At 47.9% G+C, this 17269-nt stretch overlaps 1 protein-coding gene, 4 non-coding genes and 1 pseudogene across 8 annotated transcripts in view; 5 read left to right on the forward strand and 1 right to left on the reverse strand.

The window, feature by feature from the left end:
* LOC129042323 (putative uncharacterized protein SNHG12) lies at positions 1-3306 on the forward strand (annotated as a pseudogene).
* On the forward strand, positions 860-994 carry LOC129023668 (small nucleolar RNA SNORA16B/SNORA16A family). Its single transcript, XR_008496871.1, has one exon. It is a non-coding gene; the product is annotated as a small nucleolar RNA SNORA16B/SNORA16A family (small nucleolar RNA).
* On the forward strand, positions 1403-1534 carry LOC129023834 (small nucleolar RNA SNORA44). The gene has a single exon (XR_008496941.1). It is a non-coding gene; the product is annotated as a small nucleolar RNA SNORA44 (small nucleolar RNA).
* Positions 2012-2141, forward strand: LOC129023859 (small nucleolar RNA SNORA61). Its single transcript, XR_008496959.1, has one exon. It is a non-coding gene; the product is annotated as a small nucleolar RNA SNORA61 (small nucleolar RNA).
* Positions 3028-3101, forward strand: LOC129023978 (small nucleolar RNA SNORD99). Its single transcript, XR_008497001.1, has one exon. It is a non-coding gene; the product is annotated as a small nucleolar RNA SNORD99 (small nucleolar RNA).
* Positions 3305-17269, reverse strand: part of TRNAU1AP (tRNA selenocysteine 1 associated protein 1) — a 26742-nt gene continuing 12777 nt past the window's right edge. For 3 of the 4 annotated variants that reach the window (XM_054498131.2, XM_063667126.1, XM_054498140.2), the window contains exons 5-9: positions 16711-16842; positions 13990-14109; positions 10666-10828; positions 10097-10130; positions 3305-4350 (exon numbers count right to left, since the gene is read on the reverse strand). In XM_054498131.2, coding sequence (XP_054354106.1) covers positions 4214-4350; positions 10097-10130; positions 10666-10828; positions 13990-14109; positions 16711-16842 — 586 coding nt within the window. In that variant the 3' untranslated portion in view covers positions 3305-4213. The remainder of the gene's footprint in view (positions 4351-10096; positions 10131-10665; positions 10829-13989; positions 14110-16710; positions 16843-17269) is intronic. The other variant, XM_063667127.1, reaches the window with a different exon arrangement.

Here is a 17269-nt window from a genome sequence, read left to right on the forward strand (position 1 = left end):
ACTGTCGGGCGTGGCCGCGAGGGGCGGCCTATATAAGCTCTTGCTCGCGGCTTCGGCGCCCTTTTTCCCCACCGCAGCCCTGGTGGTGTCTTACTGGCTGCAAGCCTCTGCCTACTTTCCTGCGCGCCGTTCCCTGCCAGTTCCTGTTGCCGGGTTTATCTTCCCACGGCCTCGAGATGGTGGTAAACGTGGCACGGAGGAGCCGGGCTTTCCCACCCTGTGGGCCCGAGCTCCGGAAGGCCCCCTCGGCAGTGAGAGGGGCGGGAGCCCGCGGGGGCCGCGCCCTTCTCTCGCTTCGGCCTGCGCAACGCTGCGCTCTGGGCTGACAGGTGAGTGTTGCAGGCAGGCGGCCGGGTTTACGGAAGGGGTGGGGGTTTGGGAACCGGTCTCCTGGGGGATACGGGGATGAAGTCCTGGGCCTGAAGTGTCTTAATTTGGGGGAGGCCGCATGCTGGTGTCAGGATGGCCTCCAGTTGAATCTGTGACATTTACCAGCTAGGTGATTTTGGGACTGGTGACTACGCGCGAGGCCTCTGGATGTCACCCTGGTCGACACGGTTTTCAGAAGGACGGGTTTTAGGCATTCAGACCCTTGCGTGCATCCCAGCTTGTTGCTTTCAGCCTCGCTAAGTGACTAAGCGACCTTCAGGAAGTAACTTAATCGGTCTAAACCTCTTACCTGTAATAGGCGGATAAAACGGTCCCATCAAGATTGAGAAAAAGCACACCAAATGTTGGTACAGCGTGGGCAGTGGGGCCTACAGGATGACTTAGTCTACAGAGATCCCGGCGTACTTAAGCAGGTAGTAATGATGGACAGGTGAGGCTTTAGGCGGCCGCCCTGGGATCTGAATTGCCCCTTGGCCCTTATCGAAGCTGCAGCTGCTTCCGCATAGCTGCTGTGGTCAAAAAGGAGCCCAGAGTGACAGTTTTCCTTGACGGTCGCCGTTCTGTTTGTTGTAACTGATCTGCAACATTTTGGGAAAATACAGTTCCATTGTACCTCCCATCTTTCAGCTGTAGCCAGAGACCTTTATCAAAATGGGCTAGTTTCCACAGAACAGCAGAACGGTTGGGGGTTTGCATGTACAGTAAACCAGCATAAGACTCGTACTGGGAAAATCTAGCTGGGATGTGACACAGCTTAACTGATAGCTTAAGGCATCAGTATTGGGACCAAAGGCTGGTCAGATTTCTATCATTCTGAGGACCAAATGATGGGAACAATAAAATTGTTCATGAAAGTTGTTCTCATTTTGCTGTCCAGATGAAGACTCTTAAGATGACAGAAGGTGAATTTTTCTGGTGATCGAGGACTCCCGGGGTCATGAGAGTGATGAAATGCAGGGGACCTGGTAGGTTTCTTTTGGAGACTGACTGGGGGCTGCCTGGTGGGACAGAACAGCATGTTTCCAAGGGCTGTGGCTGGTCATAGCCATGGGATCTCCAACTGCATGCAAGAGCAACCTGGAAAGACTTTGACAGCGCAGGTCAGTACAATACCTGCAAGCTGCCACTCAGCTTTCCTATAATGTTTCAGGACTAGGGCTGGAAGCCTTCCATGTGTCAACTTCCAATGTAGATGGGTGTTTTTTGTGTTTTTTTTTTTTTTTTGAGATGGAGTCTTGCTCTGTCACCCAGGCTGCTGGAGTGCAGTGGCATGATCTTGGCTCACGGCAACCTCTGCCTCCCGGGTTCAAGCAACTCTCCTGCCTCATCCTCCCGAGTAGCTGGGATTACAGGTGCCCACCATCACACCCAGCTAATTTTCTTGTATTTTTAGTAGAGATGGTTTTCACCATGTTGGCTAGATTGACCTCAGGTGATCCGCCCGCCTCAGCCTCCCCTCCCAAAGTGCGGGGATTACAGGCATGGGCCTCCGCTCCTGGCCAGTTTAGTTTTCACACTAAGCTTTTTGTTCTGCAGGTGGCCCCCAAGTTTCCTGGCAGTGTGTGATACTGAGGTGAGCTTGTTTCTGGAGCTGTGCTTTAAGGTAAAATTGATCAGCTTAATCCTCCTGATCCCTTTCCCATCGGACCTGAACACTGGTCTTGGTGGTCGTAAAAGGAGGAAAAGTAATAGTGAAGCTGGCCTAAATGTTGTCATCTGGTATATGGCATGTGGGCTAGTTTCAGACAGGTTCTCAGAGATGGTTGGATCTCTGAAATCGTAAAATGAAGTATAATCTTAGGCTAAGGGAAGGATGTGTGTGAAGCTCTGGAGGTTGCTATAGTAATAGCTGACCTATTACTGCATTTGGGAGGGATGTGTCATAGCTTCCTTGCCTCTTAATTAAGGGTAGTGTTTTTTTCTTTTAGATTCATATGTTACATGTAAAGCTGTCCTCAGTTGTGACTATGGACCTATGGAGTTGGGTAAGTTAGTGACTACTCAAAGCTTTGTGACAACTTGGCATGTAGCTGCAGGTAGTGCTCAACTATCGGGGATCCTGTCCTAAGTCAAGGTTACTTAGGTCTGTGTCAAAGTTACAGGCTGGAGTGCAGTGGTGCAATCTTGGCTAATTGCCTCCCAGGTTCAAGTGATTCTCCTGCCTTAGCCTCCTGAGTAGCTGGGACTATAAGCACACACCACTATGTCTGGCTAATTTTTGTATTTTTAGTAGAGACAGGGTTTCACCACGTTGCCCAGGGCAGTCTTGAACTCCTGACCCCAAGTGATCTGCCTGCCTTGGCCTACCAAAGTGCTGGGATTACAGGCATTAAACACTGTGCCGGGCCAGAAAGTCTTAGCATCTTAGTAACATTTACATTTGGCCTTCCTCGTGTGCCGTTAGCTGTTCATTACCAGAGGGCAAAGATGGTTAGAACATGATTTGCCCACCCTAAAATGCACTGAAGGCATCAGAGGGCACCGTGGGTCACAAGGCCTGGTAGCCACAAATGTTCAGTGGTGGCTGGAGCTCATGATGCATTCTTTGGACTTCGACGTCTCTCAGTGTCAGGGAAGAGTTGAGAGTGGGGTTAGAAACAAGGGGTTCCATGTAGCACACACTATTTATTTAGAATGACTGGTCCAGGATGAAACCTAATTTGAGTGGACATCCATGGATGAGAAATGCGGATATGGGACTGAGACCAGCTCCTAGGAAAATGCCTGGGTGGGGGAAATCTGGGAATTACTAACACAATGGCTTACACTTCCTTTGTAGGACAATCTCTATGGGAAGCAGAAGGCAAGACCCCGGTCATTTTAGGTAGAAACAACAGCATGCTAATGCAAAAAATTATGCAATGTGCTACTGAACTTCAGAGGTGATCAATAAAAGAATAAAGACTAGTAAAAGTATATTTGTGTTTGTATTTTTTTGTAGAGACCAATCTGGTCTCTTCCCAAGCTCAAGCAATCCACCTCCCAAAGTGAGCCACCATGCCCAGCCCTTAAAGAGATCTTTGGAGATTTTTTATGATCTAGGATGAATGCTTTGCCTCAGACAGTAAGCCCCGACACATGACAAAATTGGACAGTTTCCCATTTACTTGGGAAACACAGAAGTGAGCAGTATAAAGTTCAAATGGAGGTCTGCTTTGGCTTTGAGCTATCTATCTTCCTTAAACCTTTCTGAGCTGCCTTCTCCCATATCAAAATATTGATCCTAAGGTGATCCAGGCCTTGTATATGCAGATGCTGCAGCTCATGAAAATAGACAAAACCCATTATTAGAGCAAGTACTAATTCTTAGGTCAACTGGCCTGTTCCATCACACCCCACCACATTCTACCTCCTGGGGTGTGCTCCTCCCACGCCTGCTAGAGTGCCCTTTCTACCTAGCCGCCAGACTTGCACCAAGTTAGGACTCAAATATGGCAGGTACTACAAATACTCCAGAGAACCTTGATTTACATACCTGTCAACTGGGAAACCTTGAACTCAGGCTTTAGTGTGTGAATTAATCCCAAGCTGCTCATCCCAGTTTTGGGTAATCCCCAACTGTCCTGTGTCCAGGAGTGGATAACTACCTGGACAAAGGATTCCTGTGAAGGAAACCAATTTGAACCTTGTTTAAAAGTTGTTCCTTGGTCTTCAAACTCAAACGGTCAAATGAATGCAGCAGTGTTGTAGAAATATTCATGATCTCCAGAAACAGTCATCATTAAAATCTTACAAATCATATTTCCAAAAAGGTTTCACAATTTTTAAAAAGGAGTCTCTCATCTCCCTCACATCGTACAGCCTGGCTTGTCCTTGGGCCTGGCTACATCATGGCAGGGATCTCTGAAGACACTGTGTCCAGGGGCTGCCAGTGACAGTCCATCAGAGCGTCATACAGCTCCTCACTCTGTTCCATGAACTCCTTGTTGGCCTCAGTCACATCCAGCTGTGGCATGGGGTCTAGAAAGCAAGCAAGGATGGGGTCAGGGAAGTCTAGGGACAGCTGCAAGGGACCTGGTTCAGTTCCCTTCTCCCAGAACTCTGTTCTATGGTAAGGTCCCTATCCTGCCAGTTTCTTCTTTTAGGAAGTAAAACCACTGCCTTGCAGGGTTCTGGGGAAGATGAAAATAGGATAATGTACCTAGAGAATGGAAAAATGGCAGCTGTTAGCCTGCATCTATTAAAAGCTACAACTGTGTCTCTAGCCATCATGTATCCTAGATTTTCTGGTCTGGTCCTCACTTCAAATTTGGGTTTAGAAGGTCTGATCAAAGTTATTAAGTCCAGAGCATCATCTCAAGAACTGACAATAAGTGCGTAGTGGAAGAACTACAGTCAAATATAGGAGCTGAAAGGCCAAGTCCTGTATGTATGTATGTGTATACATACTTTAGAGAAAGGGTCTTGCTCTGTCACACAGGCTAGAGTACAGTGGCACACTTACAGCTCACAGCAGCCTTGAACTCTTAGGTTAAAGTGATCCTCCCGCCTTAGCCTCTCAAAGTACTGAGATTACAGGCATGAGCCACTGTCCCTGGTGGTAAAATACTATTAAATTTTTTGCACAGTGGCTCATGCCCATAATCCCAGCACTTCAGCAGGATGAGGCACGCAGATCACCGGAGGTCGGGAGTTCAAGACCAGCCTGACCAACATGGATAAATCCCGTCTCTACTAAAAATACAAAATGAGCTGGGCGTGGTGGCACATGCCTATAGTGCCAGCTACTCGGGAGGCTGAGGCAGAAGAATCACTTGAACCCGGGAGGCAGAGGTTGCAGTGAACAGAGATGGCACCACTGCACTCCAGCCTGGCGACAGAGCAAAGACTGTATCTCAAAAAAAAAAAAAAAGCCAGGCGCTGTGGCTCAAGCCTGTAATCCCAGCACTTTGGGAGGCCAAGGTGGGCAGATCACCTGAGGTCAGAAGTTTGAGACCAGCCTGACCAACATAGAAACCCCATCTTTATGGGGTTAGAAAAATAGAAATAGAAAATTAGCTGGGCATGCGAGATTGTGCCACTGCACTCCAGCCTGGGCGACAGAGCAAGACTCTGTCTCGAAAAAAAGAAAAAAGAAAATTAGCTGGGCATGGTGGCGCATACCTGTAATCCCAGCTACTTGGGAGGCTGAGGCAGAAGAATCACTTGAACCCGGGAGGCGGAGGTTGCAGTGAGCCGAGATCTTGCCATTGCACTCCAGCCTGGGCAACAAGAGTGAGACGCCATCTCAAAAAAAAAAAAAAAAAAAAAAAAATTGGGCCTGGCGCGGTGGTTCACACCTGTAATCCCAGCATTGGGAGGCAGAGGCGGGTGGATCACGAGGTCTAAAGATCGAGACCATTATGGCCAACATGGTGAAACCCCATCTTTACTAAAAATACAAAAATTAGCTGGGCGTGGTGGTGCGCATCTGTAGTCCCAGCTATTCAGGAGTATGAGGCAGGGGAATCGCTTGAACCTGCGAGGCGGAAGTTACAGTGGGTCGAGATCGTGCCACTGCACTCCAGCCTGGTGACAGAGCAAGACTCTTTATCTCAAGAAAAAGAAAACAAACAAAAAAAAGGTTAAAAAGAGATTGGAAAATTCTAAGGACTTATCTACAGATATTATAATGAGGCTAATTATCTCTAGAAAGAAGGCAATGTCTCCCAGGGGGAAACAACTAGAGACTTGAGTACAGAAAGACCGGACTGTCCTGACTTTGCCCCACGCCGTGTGACCCTCAGCAGATCACTTGGGCTTTCCGGGCCACTAGTTCCCCATGTGTGAAGTGGAGCTCCTATGTCCTTCCCAGCCCACCCCACAAGGTCACTACAGTTGGCATCACATGAGAGGACACAAGAAAGTGCTTTAAAATGTTATGAACTAGACAAGTTTGTTCATGCCCTAAAAGGGATCTGTTTCCTTTAATGAACATTTTCTTGACAGAAAACATTTTCCCTATGACTTTCTCTTGAAGAAGAATCCTCAAAATAGATTTCAAACTTTGAGTCTTTTTGTACCTCAAAAAAAGTTTTGGCCAGGCGCAGTGGCTCATGCCTGTAATGCCAGCACTTTGGAAGGCCGAGGTGGGCAGATCACTTGAACCTAGGAGTTCAAGACCAGCCTGGGCAACATGGTGAAACCCTGCCTCTACAAAAATATAGAAAAAAATAGCCAGGTATGGCAGGGCACAACTGTAGTCACAGCTCACTGAAGCCTCAACCTTCTGGGCTCAAGCAATCCTCCTGCCTCAGGCTCCCCCAAGTAGCTGGAACCACAGGCCACCATGCTTGGCTTTCAGTTTTACTTTCCTTTTTCTTCTGTGAAATTCAGTGAAAATTATAAATACTTGGCCGGGCACAGTGGCTCATGCCTGTAATCAAAGCACTTTGGGAGGATCACCTGAGGTCAGGAGTTCGAGACCAGCCTGGCCAACATGCTGAACCCCCATCTCTACTAAAAATACAAAAATTAGCCGAGCGTGGTAGTGCATGCCTGTAATCCCAGCTACTCAGGAGGCTGAGGCAGGCGAATCACTTGAACCTGGGAGGTGGAGGTTGCAGTGAGCTGAGATTAGAGACTGCACCACTGCACTCCAGCCTGGGTGACAGAGCAAGACTCTGTCTCCCAAAAAAAAAAGATGGGGTCTCGTTATGTTGCCCAGGCTGGTCTCAAAGTTCTAGGCTCAAGCCATCCTCCAACCCACGTTGGCCTTCCAAAGACCTTACAGGCTTTAGCCACTGTGCCTAGCCAGTAAATACCTTTTTTTTTTGAGACGGAGTTTCACTCTCGTCACCCAGGCTGGACTGCAATGGAGCATTCTTGGCTCACCAAAACCTCCACCTCCCGGGTTCAAATGAGTCTCCTGCTTCAGCCTCCAAAGGAGCTGGAATTACAGGCATGGACCACCATGCCTGGATAATTTTTTTTTTTTTTTGAGACAGAGTCTTGCACTGTTGCCCAGGCTGGAGTGCAGTGGTGCGATCTTGGCTCACTGCAAGCTCTGCCTCCCAGGTTCACGCCATTCTCCTGCCTCGGCCTCCTGAGTAGCTGGGACTATGGGTGCCCGCCACCACGCCCAGCTAAATTTTTTGTATTTCTAGTAGAGATGGGATTTCACCGTGTTAGCCAGGGTGGTCTCAAATTCCTGACCTTGTGATCTGCCCGACTTGGCCTCCCAAAGTGCTAGGATTACAGGCGTGAGCCATCGTGCCCGGCCATGCCTGGCTAATTTTGTATTCTTAGTAGAGACTGGGTTTCACAATGTTAGCCAGGGTGGTCTCAATCTCCTGACTTCAGGTGATTTTCCCACTTCGGCTTCCCAAAGTGCTGGAATTATAGGCATGAGCCACTGTACTTGGCCCAATAAATTTTTTTTTTTTTGGTAGTGACAGAGTCTCGCTCTGTCAGCTAGGCTGGAGTGCTGGAGTGCAGTGGTGCAATCTCGGCTCACTGGAACCTCTGCCTCCCGAGTCCAAGCAATTCTCTTGCCTTAGCCTCCAGAGTAGCTGGGACTACAGGCGCATGCCGCCACACCTGGTTAATTTCTTTTGTATTTTAGTAGAGACAGGGTTTCACCGTGTTGCCCAGGCCAGTCTCGAACTCCTGAGCTCAGAGAATCTGCGCGCCTTGGCCTCCCAAAGTGCTAGGATTACAGGCGTGAGCCACCGTGCCGGCCTGTTTTTTTTTTTGAGACGGAGTCTCGCTCTGTCGCCAGGCTGGAGTGCAGTGGCGCCATCTCAGTTCACTGCAACCTCCACCTCCTGGGTTCAAGCGATTCCCCTGCCTCAGCCTCCCGAGTAGCTGGGACCACAGGTGTGCTCCACCACGCCCAGCTAATTTTTGTATATATATATATATTTTTGAGACAAGAGTCTCGCTCTGTTGCCCAGGCTGGAGTACAGTGGTACGATCTGGACTCACTGCAACTTCCGCCTCCCAGGTTCAAGCCATTCTCCTGCCTCAACCTCCTGAGGAGCTGAGATTATAGGTGCGCAACACCATGCCTGGCTAATTTTTGTATTTTTAGTACAGGCGGAATTTCACCATGTTGGCCAGGCTGGTCTAGAACTCCCAACCTTAGGTGATCCTCCCGCCGTGGCTTCCCAAAGTGCTGGGAGTACAGGGATGAGCCACCGCGCCTGGCATTTTTGTATTTTCAGTAGAGACGGGGTTTCACCATGTTGGCCAAGATGGTCTCAATCTCTTGACCTCATGATTCACCCTCCTTGGCCTCCCAAAGGGCTGGGATTACAGGTGTGAGCCACCACGCAAGGCTTAAATATTTTTAATTAAAAAATTAATAATGGGCTGGGCACGGTGGCTCACCCCTGTAATCCCGCACTTTGGGAGGCTGAGGCAGGCGGATCATGAGGTCAAGAGTTTGAGACTAGCCTGGCCAAGATGGTGAAACCCCGTCTCTACTAAGAATACAAAAATTAGCTGGGCGTGGTGGCATGTGCCTGAAATCCCAGCTCCTCGGGAGGCTGAGGCAGGAGAATCACTTGCACCCAGGAGGCGGAGGTTGCAGTGAGCTGAGATTGCGCCACTGCATTCCAGCCTGGGTGACACAGCAAGACTCTATCTCAAAAAAAAAAAAAAAAAAAGAAAAAATAATGGCTATTACTATGTTGTAGGATATGGGGTGATTTTCAGTTTCATTATACTTTACTATATTTTCTTTTTTTTTTTTGAGACAGAGTCTAGCTCTGTCTCCCAGGCTGGAGCGCACTGGCACAATCTCAGCTCACTGCAAGCTCCGCCTCCCAGGTTCACGCCATTCTCCTGCCTCAGCCTCCCGAGTAGCTGGGACTATAGGTGCCCACCACCAAGCCCAGCTAATTTTTTCTATTTTTTAGTAGAGACGGGGTTTCACTGTGTTAGCCAGGATGGTCTCGATCTCCTGACCTCGTGATCCACCTGCCTCGGCCTCCCAAAGTGCTGGGATTAGAGGCGTAAGCCACCGCGCCTGGCCCATACTTTATTTTCCAAATTTTCCATCCTAACGATGACTGAAAAATCAGGAAAATATGTCATTTAAAATATATTGAAAAACAGAAAAAAATAAAAGAAATAAAAAACGAATTTTACAAATAGTCAAACAAATAAAAGGTAACAGTATTATTGGCCAGGCACAGTGGCTCATGCCTGTAATCCCAGCACTTTGGGAGGCTGAGTTGGGCGGATCACCTAAGGCTGAGAGTTTGAGACCGGCCAAGCCAACATGGAGAAACTCTATCTCTACTAAAAATACAAAAAAATTAGCTGGGCATGGTGGTGCATGCCCATAATCCCAGCTACTCGGGAGGCTGAGGCAGGAGAATTGCTTGAACCTGGGAGGTGGAGGTTGCAGTGAACTGAGATTGTGCCATTGCACTCCAGCCTGGGCAACAAGAGTGAAACTCCATCTCAAAAAACAAAAACAAAAAAAAGGATAACAGTATTATCGTTAGAAGCCCACATACCGGGATAGAATGCCACATGTCAAGGGGGTGATGGGCTCTCCTGGAGCTGCCTGTCCCAGGCTCTCTGGGATCTACACTCACACCTCTGGGTAACACTCGACACATCTTACCATAATGACATATTTGTATGGCTCTCTAACCAGAATGTAAGTTCTTCCAGAGCAGAATTTATCTTGTCTTCCCTCTAGCTGAGAGCACAGTGCCAGCCACAGCAGTCACCTGATAATGGCTGACAGAGTAAGGAACACATGAAGCCTTACCTTCCAATGCATCATCTCCAACTTCTTCATATGTCTGCCAAGAGACCAGAGATGTGGGTTAGGGGCATGGTGAAATCCCGGCCCAGGACCACAGTGGCTTATATTTTTTATTTTTTATTTTTTTTGAGGTGGAGTCTAGCTCTGTCACCCAGACTAGAGTGCAGTGGCATGATCTCGGCTCACTGCAACACCCACATCCCAGTTTCAAGCGATTCTCCTGCCTCAGCCTACTGAGCAGCTGGGATTATAGGCGCCTGCCACTATGCCCAGCTAATTTTTTATATTTTTAGTAGAGACAGGGTTTCACCATGTTGGCCAGGCTGGTTTTGAACTCCTGACCTCAGATGATCCACCTGCCTCGGCCTCTCAAAGTGCTAGGATTACAGGTGTGAGCCACTGTGCCCGACCCACAATGGCTTATTTTTAACAAGAGGAACTGGACTGCTTCAACTTTCCCTATTTTTTCTGAAGCCCAAGCCCCTGTCCTTACCAATCCCATCCTAGAGAATGACCTGTTTCTAGAGGAGAAACACAACCCAAGGGGACCAGTCTTGCCAAGTCATGGTTACCTGCATGGTGCTCTGGGTATAGCCATACTGGGGGTAACTGTAGCTGTAGCTGCCTGTGTTCTGGTCATAGCCCCACTGAGCATAGTAGTTCTGGTACTGCTGATAATACTGGTTGTAGCTATAACTGTACATCTGACTATATTCCACTGGCTTTACACGGCTCCTTAAATGAAGACAGAAACAAAAATAAGTGTAAGCAAACATTTCCATAACACTGCCTATGTGGCCAGAGACTATTTTAAGTGCTTTATACTGATTAACTTTTTTTTTTTCCTTGAGACAGTCTTGCTCTGTTGCCCAGGCTGGAGTACAGGGGCGCAATCTCGGATCACTGCAACCTCCACCTCCCGGGTTCAAGCGATTCTCCTGCTTCAGCCTCCTGAGTAGTTGGGACTACAGGTGTGTGCCACCACGCCTGGCTAATTTTTTGTATTTTCAGTAGAGACAGGGTTTCACCATGTTAGCCAGGCTGGTCTCGATCTCCTGACCTCGTGATCCGCCTGCCTCAGCCTCCCAAAGTGCTGGGAGCCCGGCCACCAATTAACTCTTTTAATCCTCAAAACAACCATATGCAATAAGTGTATCATTATTCCTATTTTACAGATAAGGAAACTGAGGAACAGAGAGGTTAAGTAATTTGTCCAAAGTCACACAGCTAATATGAGAGTATGGCTCCAGAGACCATGCTTTTAATACAGGAGGTTTTAATGGATAGGTTTGTCTCTCTTAACAAACTATGTCAGGACTGGGAAAAGGATATCCTGTTTAAAAAAAAAAAAAAAAGGGCTGGGCGCGGTGGCTCATACCTGTAATCCCAACACTTTGGGAGGTGGAGGCAGGTGGGTCACCTGAGGTCAGGAGTTCCAAGACCAGCCTGGACAACATGGTGAAACCCCATCTCTACTAAAAATATAAAAAATTAGCTGGGTGGGATGGCGCACCTGTAATCCCAGCTGCTTGTGAGGCTGAGGCAGGAGAATCGCTTGAACCTGGGAGACAGAGGTTGCAATGAGCCTAGATTGTGCCACTGGACTCCAGTCTGGGCAATAAAAGTGAAACTCTGTTTCAAAAAAAAAAAAAAGAAAAGAAACGATGGACAAACGTGGTAGCTCATGCCTATAATCCCAGCCACTTGGGAGGCTAAGGAAGGAGAATCGCTTGATCCCGGGAGGCCCAGCTAATTTTTGTACTTTTAGCAGAGATGGGGTTTCACCATGTTGGCCAGGGTGGTCTTGAACTCCTGGCTTCAAGTGATCCACCCAACTCAAACTCCCAAAGTGCTGGGATTACAGGCGTGAGCCACCACGCCCGGCCTATTTTGTTTTTTAAGAGACAGGGTCTCACTCTGTTGCCTGGGCTGGAGTGCAGTGGAGTGATCATAGCTCATTGTAACTTTGAACTCCTAGGCTCAATCAATTCTCCAACTTCAGCCACCAGAGCAGCTGGGACTAGAGGAGCACACCAAGCCCAGCTAATTTAATGTTTTATATAATAATTTATTTACAACAAATAACATTTTTGGGGGAAGTCACTAAGCCTGATCTTCAATGTATTAAACACAGTTAAACCATAAAGAACCCCTAAATCATTGCTTTCAAAAACATGGCCATTTGGCTGGGCGCAGTGGCTCACGCCTGTAATCCCAGCACTTTGAGAGGCCAAGGCAGGCGGATCACCTGAGGTCAGAATTTCAAGACCAGCCTGGTCAACATGTGAAACCCTGTCTCTACTAAAAATACAAACATTAGCTGGGCTCGGTGGCACACGCCTGTAGTCCCAGCTACTTAGGAGGCTGAGGCAGGAGAATCGCTTGAACCTGGGAGGTGGAAGCTGAAGTGAGTCAAGATCACGCCACTGCATTCCAGCCTGGCAACAGAGCAAGACTCCATCTCAAAAAAAAAAAAAAAAAAATAGTTCAACTACTCTTAGGGTAGAGTTTGGTTCAGTGTTTCTCAGCCCTGGGTCTACTGACATGGAGGGGTGGGAGGCCGTCCTGTGAATTGCAGGATGTTTAACAGTATCCTTGGCCGATACCCACTAGGTGCCATTAGTACATCCTTGGTTGTGACAACCAAAAATGTCTCCAGATGTTGTCAATGTCCCCTGGGAGGCAAAATCACTCCAGTTGAAAATCATTAATTTGTCTAAAGGATAAAAGATCTGGCCGGGCACAATGGCTTATGCCTGTAATCCCAACACTTCTGTAGGCCAAGGTGGGCAGATTGCTTGAGCCCAGGAATTCGAGACCAGCCTGGGCAACAAAGCAAGACCCTATCTCTACAAAAAATACAAAAATTTGCCAAGCATGGTGGTGTGCACCTGTAGTACCAGCTAATCAGAAGGCTGAGATGGGAGGATCCCCTGAGCCTGGGGAGGTCGAGGCTGCAGTGAGCCATGATCTCCAGCCTTGGTGACTTTGAGACCCTGTCTCAGGGAAAAAACAAACAAACAAAAAATCCTATTCAGAGAAAAGTTTGGAGTTGTAAGGGAAGAAGATTTTCTACCTAGCATGACAGGTGTAATACTGAAGTATATAATGTTCTGTAGAGTGTCTGGAATATTTTTCTTTTTTATTTGAGACAGAGTCTTGTTCTGTCGCCCAGGCCAGAGTGCACTGACGCCATCTCGGCTCACTGCAACCTCCACCACCCAGGTTCAAGCGATTCTCCTGCCTCAGCCTCCCGAGTTGTTGGGACTACAGGCGTGCACCACCATGACCAGCTAATTTTTGTATTTTTAGTAGAGATGAGATTTTGCCATGCTGGCCCAGCTGGTGTCGAACTACTGACCTCAGGTGATCTGCCCACCTCAGCCTCCCAAAGTCCTGGGATTACAGGCGTGAGCCACTGCGCCTGGCCAAGTGTCTGGAATACTAATTCTTATCCATTCCTACGGCATGGAACACTCACAGGAGGGCTGTAGTTTCATTAATATAAGTAAGGCTAAAACTGGAAGTAATTTTTTTCCCTTTGTTCAAATCTTATTAATTCTATGAATAAGTTCCCAACAGTGGGACTACTGGGCAAAGAAAAGGGACATCAGGTATGGACAGCCAAACAGCTTTTCCAGTGCTGTCACCAGTACTGGAATGCATCAGCCTTTCCAAATCATACTCTATCCCCAACTGTAAGTTTCTGCAGGAGTGGGGCTAGTTCAACTCCAGCACCCACGGCCCGGCAAACAGCAGGCATTCAGTACCTGTGACTTGAATTGGATCCCCCTTCAGCCTCCCATCCAGCGTATGGATGCCCTGATTCTCAGCAAACAAAAGAGGAGTGTCTGGCGGGGAGTCTAGAGTCTCTCTACCTTCCCTGCAGGACTCACGCTTTAGGGATTGCCACGCTTAGCCGCACAGGCTTAGACCCCAGTCCCACTGCTCCCTGGCACTCCGTCAGGGCTCGCTTCTGTTCCAGTTCATCTGTGAATTTCACAAAACCATAACCCCTGCATGAAAAAAATATACAATTTAGATCACAAATGTGATGAAAGTCTAAGAATGGACACATGAAAAAGAAGTAAGGATAAGAAGGTGGGCAGGAATGTAGAAAGGAAAAAAGGCTGAGAAGAGAGAGAGAGTCCATTAAACTAGAGGAAGAAAGGAGAGTCCCATCAACAGGTGTCCACATAGGGTCAAGATCCAAGTACAGACGAGTCTAAGATCTACAGGAATTCCCACATTCAGTTCATCCTCCTCGACACCTTCACCCCTGGGGAACATTCCCAAACAGGAGCTTCCCTGACACCCTGCTGGAAAGTAACTAATAGAAGAAAATTCAGCAAATATTTACAGTCTGCCCTGTATGCCAGGCACTGCGTTACGCACAGGATGCATCAGTCACAGAAAGACAACGTTCCTGCTCTCCTGAGCTCAAATTCTAGCAGGGGGATAAATTAATGCAAGCTAACATTTAATAAATATTTATTTCCCTAGCACTGTGCTGAGCATTTTCTCTTTTTTTTTGAGATGGAGTTTCACTCTTGTTGCCCAGGCTGGAGTGTAATGGTGTGATCTCGGCTCACTGCAACCTCTGCTTTCCGGGTTCAAGCAATTCTCCTGCCTCAGCCTCCCTAGTAGCTGGGGTTACAGGTGCCTGCCACCACATGCAACTGATTTTTTTTTTTTTTTTTTTGAGACGGAGTCTCACTCTATTGCCCAGGCTGGAGTGCAGTGGCGCATCTTGGCTCACTGCAAGCTCCGCCTCCCGTGTTCACACCATTCTCCTGCCTCAGCCTCCAGAGTAGCTGGGACTACAGGCACCCGCCACCACGCCCAGCTGACTTTATTTTTTTTTAGTAGAAACGGGGTTTCACCATGTTAGCCAGGATGGTCTCGATCTTCTGACCTCGTGATCCGCCCGCCTCGGCCTCCCAAAGTGCTGGGATTACAGGCACGAGCCACCACGCCTGGCCTGTATTTTTTTTAAAGTAGAGACAGGGTTTCACTATGTTGGCCAGGCTGGTCTCGAACTCTTGACCTCAGGTGATCCATCTGCCTCAGCCTCCCAAAGTGCTGGGATTACAAGTGTCAGCCACCGTGCCTGGCTCTTCTCTTTTTTTTTTTTTTTTTGAGATGGAGTCTCGCTCTGTCTCCCAGGCTGGAATGCACTGGCACGATCTCGGCTCACTGCAACCTCCGCCTCCCAGGTTGAAGCGATTCTCCTGCTTCAGCCTCCTGAGCAGCTGTGACTACAGGCACGCACCACCATGCCTGGTTAATTTTTGTATTTTTAGTAGAGACAGGGTTTCACCATGTTGGCCAGGCGGTCTTGAACTCTTGACCTCAGGTGATCCGCCTGCCTCTGTCTCCCGAAGTGCTGGGATTACAGGCGTGAGCCACCACACCCAGCCTGTGCTGAGCATTTTCTCAGGGTGATCTCATCAAACTGTCTAATAATTCCATGAAAGTGGTATCTGCATTTACTGAAGAGGTAACCAATTCAGTGAGATTTAACAATTTGCCCAAAGTCATGGCAGAAGCAGGATTCAAAGCCACACCTGTTGGACTCTCAAAGCCTGAGCATATAACTACCATACTGACCAAGAATGAGCCTTTCTTGAGGTTTTTCGATTTCCATTTTTTTCTTTTTTTTAGACGGAGTCTCGCTCTGTTACCCAGGCTGGAGCACAGTTGCATGATCTCAGCTCACTGCAACCTCTGCCTCCTGGATTCAAGCAATTCTGCCTCAGCCTCCCAAGTAGCTGGGACTACAGGCGCGTGCCACCATTCCCTGCTAACTTTTGTATTTTTTTAGTAGAGACAGGGTTTTGCCATGTTAGCCAGGCTGGTTTCAAACACTTGACCTCAGGTGATCCATCCACCTCAGCCTCCCAAAGTGCTGGGATTATAGGCATGAGCCACCATGCCGGGCCAACTTTTTTTTTTTTTTTTTTTTTTATGGAGACAGTCTCGCTCTGTCGCCCAGGCTGGAGTGTGGTGGCACAATCTTGGCTCATTGCAACCTCCGCCTTCCAGGTTCAAGCAATTATCCTACCTCAGCCTCCCAAGTAGCTGGGACTACAGGTGCACACCACCGCACATAGCTAATTTTTTGTATTTTAATAGAGACGGCTTTCACCATGTTGCCCAGGCTGGTCTCAAACTCCTAAGCTCACGCAATCCACCCACCTTGGCCTCTCAAAGTGTTAGGATTACAGGCATGAGCCACCACGCCCAGCCTGAAGTGGAACACTTCTAACTACACTGAAAGGCTCAGTAACAATAACAAGCAAAACAGCAAACACCTATAAAGCATTTCAAATGTGACTTACTTGTATTATATCCTTTAATCCTTACATCAACCCTACAAGCAGCTATTATTAATCAGCTCCATTTTACAGATGGGGCTATAAGGGTCACGGAGCCTCAATTCTACAATACTGGCACTCTCCCTCACCTGTATTGGAGCTGGGATTTGAACCAGGCAGTTTGGTTACAGAGCTTGTGGTTTTAACCACCATGCTGCAGGGCCTTTCTAAAACACCTCCACTCAGGAGAGAAATGCTGAAACTAACACAGTTAAGCATCAGTAACAAGTAAGGCCTTACTTAGACACGCCTGTCTGGTCCAAAACCACCTTGCCTCCCCGACAGGAGGGGTAGACTTTGACGAAGAATTCATACAGCATGCCATCATCCACATCCGGGGTCAGGTCCCCCACAAAGAGGGAATACTCAGGGCTGAGGAGAGAGAACAAGAAGATTCAGAGGCAAAGACCAAAACCTCTGCTCTGAAGAGCTCTTTTGCTTATGCCAGGTAAATCTCTCCCAGGCCCCTTAAGGAACACATTTGATGGGTCTACATAACCAGCCCCTACTTTGTTTCATTAGAGCAGTCCTGGCAGAAGAGTTATGGAAATAGTCCCTGCCCCAAATCCCTCACCCACTCCACAGAACTTGTCTGACTTCAAGTATTACATGAGTGCAGATGTGTGGATGGGGTCAGAAGTGCATCTCTAAGGCACTCAAAAGATAAAAGTGCATAAAAACTGCATAATAATGCATTCTGCATTCCTTGTATATTTTAAACATAAATGTTAAAAGACAGAAAAAAAAGAACTAGATCTTATCTTCTAAGGTCGCAAAGCCTAGAGAAAATTAAACCCCC

This window comes from Pongo pygmaeus, chromosome 1 (genome assembly GCF_028885625.2).
Source record: "Pongo pygmaeus isolate AG05252 chromosome 1, NHGRI_mPonPyg2-v2.0_pri, whole genome shotgun sequence".
Classification (NCBI taxonomy): domain Eukaryota; kingdom Metazoa; phylum Chordata; class Mammalia; order Primates; family Hominidae; genus Pongo; species Pongo pygmaeus.